The sequence below is a fragment of the Molossus molossus genome, unplaced genomic scaffold (assembly GCF_014108415.1).
Source record: "Molossus molossus isolate mMolMol1 unplaced genomic scaffold, mMolMol1.p scaffold_m16_p_10, whole genome shotgun sequence".
Taxonomy (NCBI): domain Eukaryota; kingdom Metazoa; phylum Chordata; class Mammalia; order Chiroptera; family Molossidae; genus Molossus; species Molossus molossus.
The window spans coordinates 102,627,932-102,639,971 of record NW_023425345.1 but is presented as its reverse complement, the minus strand read 5'-3'; the positions used below and the strand labels follow the sequence as shown (position 1 = coordinate 102,639,971).

The 12,040-nt window shown below is 43.0% G+C and overlaps 1 protein-coding gene across 4 annotated transcripts in view; it reads right to left on the bottom strand.

The window, feature by feature from the left end:
- The window catches only part of CENPJ (centromere protein J), a 65,182-nt gene that overhangs the window by 23,630 nt on the left and 29,512 nt on the right, over positions 1-12,040 (bottom strand). For 3 of the 4 annotated variants that reach the window (XM_036252550.1, XM_036252552.1, XM_036252553.1), the window contains exons 10-11: positions 6,558-6,800; positions 1,534-1,618 (exon numbers count right to left, since the gene is read on the bottom strand). In XM_036252550.1, coding sequence (XP_036108443.1) covers positions 1,534-1,618; positions 6,558-6,800 — 328 coding nt within the window. The remainder of the gene's footprint in view (positions 1-1,533; positions 1,619-6,557; positions 6,801-12,040) is intronic. The other variant, XR_004958355.1, reaches the window with a different exon arrangement.

Here is a 12,040-nt window from a genome sequence, read left to right as displayed (position 1 = left end):
CTCAGCATTTGAGCGTCAGCCCACAGACCAAAAGGTCGCGGGTTTGATTATACCTGGGATCTAAGTTTGACCCCTCGCTCAGAGCTGTGCGAGAGGCAACTAATCAATGTGTCTCTCTCACATAGATGTCTCTCTCTCTCTCTCTCTCTCTCTCTCTCTCCACCTTCCCTTCCACTTTATCTAAAAATCAATGGAAAAATACCCTTGGATGAGGATTAATAAAAAAACAAAACAAAGCGAAAAGAAAGGGCATCCAAACATCCAAATCAGAAGGAAGAGGTAAAAATGTCATTTTCTGCTGACATGATTCTGTACATAGAAAAACCCAAAGACTTCACCAAAAAACTATTAGAAACAATAATAAATCCAATAAAGTTGCAGGTGACCAAACCAATGTACAAAAATCCAATGCTACCCTGGCTGGTGTGGATCAGTGGTTAGAGCATTAGCCCACGCACTGAAGGGTCGCAGATTCAATTCCTGGTCAAGGGCACGTACCTGGGTGCAGGATCAATCCCCAGTCCTAGTCAGGGTGTGTGCAGGAGGTAACCAATCAATGTCTCTCACAGTGATGTTTCTCTTTCTCTCTCTCCCCCGACCCTATCTCTCTTCCCCGCACTCCCACCCTTCCACTCTCTCTAAAAGTCAATGGGAAAAAGATCCTCGGGTGAGGATTAACAAAAATAAAATAAAATAAAAAACCCAATGCCTTCTTGTATATTAACGAAACTTCAGAAAAAGATATGAAAAAATCAACTCCTTTTGCAATTGCAACCACAAGAATAAAATACCTAGGAATAAACTCAACAAAGGACACGAAAGACCTATATACTGAAAACTACAATGCGTTATGAAGAGAGATTGAAAAAGACAACTAAATGGAAAAATATCCTGTGTTCGTGGACTGGAAGAATCAACAGTTAAAATGGCCATATTACCCAAAGCAATACACATATTTAATGCAATCCCCATCAAAATCCCAATGTCATTTTTTTAAAAGAACAGAACAAAAAATCATCAGATTTGTATGGAATCATAAATAGCCAAAGCAACCCAGGCAAAAAAAAGAATGAAGCTGGAGGTATCACACTATCTCACTTCAAATTATATAACAGAGCCACAATAATTAATACAGCATGGTATTGGCAGAAAAACAGACACACAGAGAGCCCAGATATAAAACCACATGTATATAGGCAAATAATTTTTGACAAAAGATCCCAAAACACACAATTCTTTAAATTCCTGAAATGTCTTCTAAAAAAATCATGCGGCCCTGGCCAGTTTGGCTCAGTAGTTAGACTTAGAGCGTCGGCCTGTGGCCAAAGAGTCACGGGTTTGATTCTGGTCAAGGGCACATACCTTGGTTGCAATTCATCCCCGGCCCTGGTTGGGGTCATGCAGGAGGCAACCAGTCACATCGATGTTTCTCTCTCTCTCCTTCTCTCTCCCTCCTAACCACTCTACCCGAAGATAAATAGAAAAATATCATCGGGTGAGGATTTAAAAAAGAGAGATCATGCAGCTTCTTACCTTGTGTGGGCAAATTATTTTTCTTGTATTTTTCTAGCTGGGTTCCTGAAGAATTTTGACTCTTTTGAATTCGAACTGATGAATTCTACAGTAGGAGATAATTAGATAATTGGATATAAAATTAGTTTTAGTCTACATATTAGTACAATGAATGAAACAGAACTCAGCTTACAATGAGAATGTTTTAAGTTTGTTCATACACATTGTTTTCATTTATCATGAGACCAGAGTGAAACACACGCGCGCACACACACACACACACACACACAAACACCCATCTCTGGAAATATATTCATTCCTCAAGCTAAGGGCATAACAAACAATGTAAAACAAAACAGTCCTCTGTGACTGTTAGCATTTTAGCCCAAGGAGAGAGCAGGAACTCATGGTTACCATCAGCACAAACCCCTTATCTGGGCTTCTCCCGTGAATGCTTCTCTCACTGTCTTGCTGTGAGTCCTACACTGAGGAGAATGCTCACCACTGGAGGTTTCTTGCCCTCAGAGCTCACAACTCTAGATGTAGAGGTAGGGTAGGTGTCCTCCTTGGTCCCCATCACTGCTTCCAACCAAATCTCTTTCTCTCCTCCCTACCCACCTCCACCCAGCACCAAGTCTCATGGCCATGTACTCACCCACCCATCGTACCCCTTTCTTGCCAGATGATACTCCAATGCTGTAGCTTCCGCTTCCTGACCTACTCTCCCTCCAATCTCAGCCATGCATTCCAATGGGAAAACTCTAGAACTAGTCATTATCATTATTCGCCATGAGCAATAACTGTTTAATTAAAAGCATACGAATCTAGAAAGTGAAGCAGTATACAATATAATTAGCCTGGTCTATTGAAAAAGCCAATGCCATTTAGTGCTCAAATATTTAGGGGTGAGATGCCATGATTTCTGCAACTACCTTCAAATGGTCCAGCAAAGTACATACACACACAATATGACAAAACATTAACAGTTCAATCTAGGGGAGTATTCAAGTGTTCTTTGAACTGTTCTTTCAAGTGCCTCTGTCTGGGGAAGTTTCCATAATAAAATGTTTAAGGAAGAAGGGAAAATTTCCACTTTCTGACTACCACAGCTTACTCTTCAGCTCATTTCTCTGATACCCTAACTCCAACAATACTTACAGCCTACAGGGTCCTACAGGTCACTGATCCATGTGTTCAATGTCCCTCACAACCTTGTAGCCTGTGCCTTTATTAAGCAGGTGAAGTTCTTGGGTCACTGAACACTGTCAATTTCCAAGCATCTCTCTCTCCTTTTTGGTATTCCCCCTGATGACCACACCTCTCCTAAAACATAACTCTCCACCAACCGACACCCAAAAAGCCAAACAAGAAAAAAAGAATGCAAGCCATTCTCGCTGGAAATAACGATCTCTAACCTATCTGGGCCCCCAGTGCAGCCCAGGACTCCGACTATACTTCCCGGTATCTTAGCTTTCCTTTCTCTTAGACAACTATCTCACACGTTCTCCCATGTTCTCTGTCCTTATATTCAGCAGAGTACTGTGCTTCCCACTTCACTGAGAAAGTTAAAGCATGAGGAGGGAACTTCCCACCAAGTGGCACCACACACCTAGCCCTGTCTAGACCTCAGACTTGCTGTTATTGGACTTGGACTACTCATGCTCCTAGCCAAGGCCAGCCCCTCCATTCATTCACTCCCTAAATCCCATCTCCCCTTAGAAACACATGTCAACAACTCCCCCTTTCTCCTGAATCACTTTCCTCTCTACTGAACCAATTCTACCAATACACAAACACTTGTTAATTTCTTATATTAAAAACAACTTCCTCTATAGCCATTACCCCTTTCCTTTACATTTACTGCAAAATTTTTCCACACAGCTCTCATATTCTGTCTGAAACTTCTCCCCATTCTCTCTGATCCAGTCAGGCTTTTATCTTTGACACATGTCTCCTGGGTAAATACAATGACCAACCTTCAGTCCTCAGCTTACTGAGCAGCAGCTTTGATGTCCATTGGACACACTCTCCCCCTTTGAGGGCCTTTCTCAGCTTGGCTCTCAGAACACCACATGGGCCTCCTTTCCTTCCTACTCCCTGATTGTCTGTTCTCCTGGTCTGTCAGCTTCTCACACTCTGGCTCAGTATTTGGACCTCTTCACTTTCAACTTTGGTCATCCCACTCAGCCCAAGGTTTCACCACATATTCCGATGACCCCAAACTTCTAGATCCAACCTGACTTCTCCTGATATATGTATAACTGCCCAGTGAACATCTTCACCTGATGTATATTGGCATTTCAAACTCACCTTGTCTGCACCTAAGCTCCTAGGGTCCATGGCCTTGAGCAATATGTGTTGTCTTCTTGTAGACTTTCATAATAAATGTAAATTTTTTTATTAAGCAAAAAAGGACACTAAACTGGGAAGCTATTCCTGATTCCTTTCTTGCTGTCACACTCCCATCCAGTTCATCAATAAATCCCATCCATCCACTTCTCAACCCCTCCAATGCCACTCCCCCAGTCTAAGCCACTAATCTCATATCTGGTCTGAATTACTGCAACAACATCCCTGGGCGTTCCTGACTAGGCCCATAGTTCCTCGCCCCCTGTCTATTCTTCAGTCTATAGCAGAGTGAGCTAAGTGTAGGGGAACCCAGAGATGCAATATGGCTCCAGCAGCACAGGCGGCTGGGAAATCCTGGACTCCGTTTAACCCTTTGAAGCCTCAGACTTGGCTGTCTACCCAGAAAGCTGAATGCCACCCAAAGATAAACATCGTGCATCCAGGAAGGAAGTTAATGAATGTATAGAGTGTGATAACTGCTTGATATTATCTGTTAACTTAGAAATGCATTGTTCTTGCCCTGGCCTGGTTAGCTCAGCGGTTAGAGCGTCGGCCTGCGATCCAGAGACCTGGGTTCAGTTCCCGCTAAGGGCACGTCTGTTGCAGTTTGTCCCCAGCCCTGGTTGGGTCGTGCGGGTGGCAACCACTCGATGTGTCTCTTTCACGTTGATGTTTCTCTCTCTCCCTCCCACTCTATCTGAACAAAAAAATGGAAAAATGTCCTTGGGTGAGGATAAAAAAAAAAAGAAATGCACTGTTCTTTCTGGTGGTCTACCATACGGTTTTACTTTTTAACCCCTATAAAAAAAAAAGAGACCCTGGCTCTGGCCGGTTTGGTTCAGCAGTTAGGGCGTAGGCCCACAGACAGAAGAGTTGAGGGTTCGATTCCTGGTCAAGGGCATGTACCTGAGTTGCAGGTTCAATCCGTGGCCCCAGTCGGGGTCATGCAGAAGGCAACCAATCGACGTGTCTCTCTCATATCAATGTTTCCTTCTTTCCCTCCCTCTCTCCCTTCCTTCCACTCTACCTAAAAAATCAATGGAAAAATATCCTTGGGTAAGGCATAACAAAAAAAAACAGAGAGCGAGAGAGAAAGAAAGAGACCCTGCCCCGGGAGGGGGTAAATTATTCCTAGCCGCCACCATGTGGAGTAGCTGCCTTACCCATGTATTTAAGTCTCTCTTATTAAATTCTTACAAATTTGAATAAGACTACATGTCAGTTCTTCTGAATCTATCTTGAATTTAGACTCTTGGAGCCTTCCCCTAACACTAAGATAAATTATTAGGCCACACTTTCAATCAAGGCCCAGCAAGGACACCCCATGGCACTCAGAGAAAAAGTCCAAGTGCTTACAGAAACTATTAAGGCCTAACGAAATCTACACCTGCCACCCTTCATTGTATCTCTGATTTCATCTTCTACTATTCTCCCCACTTACTCTGCTCCAGGTTTACAGTAAGTCCTCACTTAACATCCTTGATGACTTTAAGTGAAATGATGTATAATTTTTTTTTTTGGTTAATCCTCACCCAAGGATATTTTTTCAATGATTTTTAGAGAGAACAGAAAAGAGGGAGAGAGAAGAGAGAGAAATATTGATGCAAGAGAGAGACATTGATCATTGCCTCCTGCACGACCCTGACCAGGGCCGGGGATGGAACCTGCAACCCAGGCCCGTGTCCTTGACTGGGAATCAAAACCTGTGACCCCTTGGGCCTCAGGCTGATGCACTAACCGCTGAGCAAAACCGGCCAGGGCTAATGAGAACATTTTATCAGGCTACCTGATATAAGAGTTAAGTTCCTACAGAATCAACCTTATAATCAAATGCCACTATTCCAGGCCTCTGGCCTTGCTCAACCTCAGGCCCTTCAAGCAGACATCCTCCAGGCCCAGTGCTCCTGCGCCTGTTCTGCTCCTCACACTGGTCTCAGCCTAGCTTAGACCCTCTTCAGCCGTTATTCAAATGTTGTTTTCTCAGTAAGGCCTTCCCTAGCCATCCTACCTGTAACTGAAAACCCCAATTATTTCCCTTCCTTACTTTTTCTTTGTTTTCACAACTATGTCACATACCATATATTTTATTGATCTATCTTATTTATACTCTTTCTCCTACCACTCAAATATTAAGTTCCAAGAGGGCAAGGATGTTTGCCTATTTGGTTCATTGCTTTATCCACAGTGCCTGAAAGCAGTGCCTAGCAAATTAGAGTTGTGAACAGAGATGAATGAACCACCACTTACTTGATTCAAAGGGTCATACACATGTCACTGTCCACTAACACTTCCCTTGGCCTGTTTTCACTGAGACCGTCTGCCTACTGTTTGCAATAATCTCTTTATAAGAGTTATACAAATAAATTTAAAAACTGTATAGCAATACTCAAAAAAACTTTTTAAATTATGGTAAAACATATATAGCATAATATTAATCATCTTAACCATGTTAAAGTTCACAGGTCAGTGGTATTAAGAACATTCATACTGTCATGCAACCATTATCATCATCCATCCACAGAACTCTCTTGAACTTGCAAAACTGAAACTTTGTTCCCATTTAACACTAACCTCTCATTCTCCCCTCCCTGCAGCCCTGGCAACCGCCCTTCTACTTTCTGTCTCTACAAATCTATTAAAATATTTAACATCTCCCTCCCCCTAACCTGACAAAGCCGGGTGGTCTCCAAACCTACCATGGACCCCTCTTTCTTTATGGCAGTCTTGCACTGACCCATCTTGGTGCTGCCCTCAGAGGCTTCCACTTTCTTCCAAGCATCAAGTCGAAATCTTTCCATCAGTTTTATTTCTTCCCGGAGGTCTGTATTCTCTTTGACCAACATTTCTATCTGGCTTCTAAGACGGCCATGTGTACTTGACCATTTTGCTTCCTTTCTTTTCAAATCTTCTTGTAAATCTGCTACCTGCTGTTTCAAAGCCTGCCCCCAGCCAAAAAAAAAAGCATTACTAGAATTAAAACAATGTAACAGAAGAAAAGAGCACACTAGCTAGCCTAGCACAGAGATCGGAAAAGGGAAGGCCCAGCAGTCAATCACATTTCAATAGCACTGGGATTTTCAGAAAAGGGAACAGGGATTCAGGCTAAAGCTTCGCTTCATAACATCAGCAAAATTAATTCCAGAAATCAGGAGGAGAAAACAGACACCTCTTAGAAGTTCAATGAAATAACATGGTCTTGAGATAATAAAGGTCTAAACTAAGATATTAATTGAAATAGAAGATAAATGGGAGATATCTGGTGAAGAAAAAAACTTAATAGGAATTAATTACTAAATGAAGGATGAAGAATTCAGGTAAAGAGAAGGATAAATGATTCAAAGTCAAAACTACCAGCCTTGAAAACGGAGTCTACTGTAAATTTATAAAAAATAGGTTTTAAAAAAATGAGTTGGTCTAGAATGGACTTAAAGACATAAGTGGGCGGCTTCCGGTCAAGACGTTGGCATAGGTAAACATGGACTCGCCTCTTCCCACTGAAAGGGTTAGTAATGTTTAAAGGGTAAAGGTAAAAGTTTACAAAAGGCAGAAACGGTGGAAATTGTGTTGCTTGCATGGCCTCTGCTCAGCCTTCTGTTGAGTACAGATAAGGTTTATCTGGATTGTCTGCAAGGCAATGGATAACCTAGCAGATGCCGGATAAGATACCAAACCAGCCCTACTGAAAGGTGGACAATGGGCCAGATAAAGTACATTAGTAGGAACTGCCGGAAGCTAAAAGTAGGGTGTATAATCGACACCCCAACCCTAATTCAAGGCTGAATTCTTCTCGGCTCAGCCCACCAGTACCCAGGTGTATGCAATAAAGCCATTTTGCGCTACATTGGCCTTGCATTGTGGATGTGATCTCCCCCCAGCTCAGATCTTTTACCCACAACCACATCAAAATTATAAGTAAACTACCACACAACCATCATTCAGAACCGCCTGATATCAAGCTGAACAGAAGTCCTACAACCACGAAATTAAAGCAGGTGCAACACCGAGACTGGTAGGAGGGGCAGAGGCGCGGATGGGTTGGTCCCACACCATGTGGTGGATAAAAATCGGGAGGGACACCTCAGCTGGAAAGGACCTCCCTGAGGAGTGAGGGGTCCCTGTCCCACACCAGGCGCCCAGCTCAGGGTTCTAGTGCCATGAAAAGAATCCCCATAATTTCTTACTGGAAAAACCAGTGGGAACTGAGGCATAAGTAGCTCATTTTAAAAAGTCCGCACAAGGACTTACTTGGACTTGCTCCCTCTAAACTCAGAGGGGAGGCAGCTTGAGGGGCACGAGAGACATACAGGGAAGAACTGAGCTGTTTGGCCTCAGGACGAGGGCTGGAGAGGTGGCTTTCTCCTGGACAGACGTGCTGGCAGAGGCTGACGTTCCTTTGGTGAGCCCTTCCCTGTAATGGCAGACAGGTGCCATATCTGGGACTCCAGCAACCTGGCACTGATTGCCCCACCCTGGTGGTTCCCCGAGTTCCCGCCCCACCCAACTTTGGGGCCCACCCAAGCTGTTTCCAAAGGCTTTATCATAGGATTGGTCTGTTTTGGATCCTGCTTCAGAGTTTCCTAAAATCTCTAAAGCAAGCAGCATCTGGTCTCAGCAAGCCCCATACCTCTCGTTAAGTGGCCTCAGGCCTGACACTTGAAGCAACCAGCCTTGGTTCACAACGTGGCTTTTCCTGGGCACCTCCAAGCCCAGCACAAGCAGCAGCCATCTGCAGATCACTTTGTAGCTTAAGCCTGGAGGCTCCGGGTAGAACGCAGGCAGTGGCTGACCTTGTCCCAGAGCCAGCACACCCACTGGACAGCTTCAAACCACAATGAAACACCACCAACCAACCACCTCCACAAGTGACACACTCAAGGAGTGGACTCAGTGGGTACTAGAGCCCTGCTGAAGTAAGTCTTGCTCTGTGTAGTAGGCCCCTACACAGCTGATCTTCCAAGGTAGTCACAGGCCAGTGGTCAGTGGGCACAGCCAGTCCTTGCAGCTGATCAGCCTGAGTAAATCCCTCCCATTGACGTGCCAACAGCAATCAAGACTCAATTACAACAGAAGGGTGTACAGTCCACACTAGAAGTGTACCACAAGGGCCCAGTTTAAGTGATCAGGGAGGCTGTGCCACTGGATCCTATAGGACACCTCCAATAGGCCACCCTACAAAGCCTAGGAGACATAGCAACTCTACCTAACACATAGAAACAATCACAGGAAAGCAGGCAAAATGAGGAGACAAAGAAACATGTCCCAAATGAAAGAAAAGAACAAAACTCTAGGAAAAGAATTAAACAAAATGGAGATAAGCAACCAATCAGATGCAGAGTTCAAAACGCAGGTTATAAGGTTGCTCAAGGAACTTGGTGAGACATTCAAGAAACTTAGTGAGACCTTCAAGGAACTTAAGGAGACCTCCAAGAAACTTAGTGAGAACAGCAACAACATAAAAAAAGACCAGTAAGAAATGAAGGATGTCTAACTGAAATAAAGAATAATTTACAGGGAATCAATAGTAGAGTAGATAAAGCCAAGAAACAAACCATCAATTTGGAATATAAGGAAGCAAAAAATACCCAATCAGAACAACAAAGAGAAAAAATAATCCAAAAAATGAGGTTAGTGTAAGGAGCCTCTGGGACCACTTCAAGCGTGTCAACATTCGCATCATATGAGTGCCAGAAGGAGAAGAGAGAGAACAAGAAATTGAAAACCTATTTGAAACAATAATGATAGAAAACTGCCCTAACCTGGTGAAGGAAACAGACATACAAGTCCAGGAAGCACAGAGAGTCCCAAACAAGATGAACCCAAAGAGGACCCCACCAAGACACATCATCATCAAAATGCCAAAGGTTAAATACAAAGAGAGAATCTTAAAAGCAGCAAGAGAAAAGCAGTTTGTTACCTACAAAGGAACTCCCATAAGACTGTCAGTTGATTTCTCAAAAAAAAACTTTGCAGGCCAGAAAGGAGTGGCAAGAGATATTCAAGGTGATGAAAAGCAACTACCTACAACCAAGACTACTGTATGCTGCAAAGCTGTCATTTAAAATCAATGGACATATCAAGAGTTTCCCAGACAAGAAAAAACTAAAGTACATCACCACCAAAACAGTATTATATAAAATGTTGAAGGGTCTTCTTGAAGGAGAAGAACAAAACTATAAACAACAGCCCTGGGCGGTGTTGCTCAGCGGTTAGAGCTTCAGCCGGCAGACCAAAGAGTCCCAGGTTCAGTTCCCACTAAGGGTACGTACCTTGGTTGTAGTTTGTCCCTGGCCCCAGTTGGGGTCGTGTGGGTGGCAGCCACTCGATGTCTCTCACATCAATGATTTTCTCTCTCGCTCTCCCTCCTGCTCTATCTGAAGATACATGCAAAAAAAAAAAAAAAATGTCCTCAGGTGAGGATAAAAATATATATGTATGAACAATAAAATGACAATTAACACATATCTATCAACAATTGAATCTACAAACAAAATGAGCAAGTAGAACAGAAACAGACTCCTAGATACAGAGAACTTTTGTTGCTTGCCAGATGGGTGGGGGCTGGGGAGATGGGTGAAAAAGATGAAGGGATTAAGAAGTACAAATTGGTTGTTAGACTGATGAACCTCAAAGGGAAGGGGGGAGAAGGGGTGGGATGAGATAAACCAAAGAATTTCTATGCATATATGCATAACAGTGGACACTGACAATAGTGTGGAGAAGACTGGAGGGGGCAGGACTGGGGAGGAGAAGGTCAATGGGGAAAAAGGGAGGGTATCTGTAATAAAAAAAAAAAAAATTAGAAACTTTAATTGAAAATAAGATAATAAATTCAAGCATATAAAAAATTAAAAAAAAAAAAGACATAAGTGAAGAAACTCCTGGAAATGTCTAGAAGCATCTGTAACTGTACAAAGAGAAATAAAGGTCAATATCAGAACTAAGGAGAGAGAATCCAATAGCTACACGGCAGATTAAATGCAAGTCATGGGGAGTGACTGGAAGCTCAGGAAAGGAGGACAGACAGAAGCAGGAAGCACTGCCCACCACCCACCTGAGAACCTGTTTAGATATGAGACTGAAGGCAGTGAGAATCCTAACCACCTCATTAATATGCACAGAAAATCTGACATTCGATCATACTCATGTAAACCTCACAACAGCCAACAAAGTGCTGCTCTAGTGAACACATGAAGGATAAGAAAACTCAACAGTCTATTGCTGATGTGGAGAGTTATAGTGGTCTGGATAGAAGATCAAACCAATCACAACACTCCCGTAAGCCAAAGCCTAATCGAAGCAAGACTCTAACTCTCTTCAATTCTGTGAAGGCTGAGAGAGGTGAGGAAGCTTAGAAGAAAAATCTGAAGCTAGCAGAGGTAAAGAAGCCATGCCCATACATAAAAGTTCACGGTGAAGCAGCCAGTGCTGACCTAGAACTTGCAGCAAGTTATCCTGAAGATGTAGCAAAAATAATAAAGATGGTCACACACAACAACACATTTTCAATGTAGACAAAACAGCCTTACATTGGAAGAAAATGCCATCTAGACTTGCACAGCTAGCGAGAAGTCATTGCTTGGTGTCAAAGCTTCCAAGGACAGGATGACTCTCCTGTTATGGGTTAATGCAGCTGGTGACTTTAAGATGAAGACAGTGCTCATTCACCATTCTGACCATCGCAAGGCCCTTAAGAATTATGCTAAATCTACTCTGTATGTGCTCTATAAACGGGACAGCAGAGCCTGGGTGACAGCACATCTGTTTACAACAGATTACTGATTATTTTAAGCCCACTGTTGAGACCACTGTTCAGAAAAAAAAGATTCTTTTCAAAATATTGCAGCTCACTGACAATGTACTTGGTCACCCAAGGGCTCTGATGGAGACGTACAAGAGTACTACTGTTTGCACGTCTGCTAACATCCACTCTGCAGTCCTTGGATCAAGGAGTAATTCTGACTTTCAAGTCTTACTATTTAAGAAATACATCTCATAAGGCTATAACTGCCACAAACAGGGATTCCTCTGATGGATCTGGGCAAACTATAAATTGAAAACCTTTTGGAAATGATTCATCTTTCTAGATGCCATTAAAATCATTCATGATTCATGGGAAGGGGTCGAAATATTAACATTAACAGGAGTTTGGAAGAAGTTGATTCCAACCTTTATGGAAGAC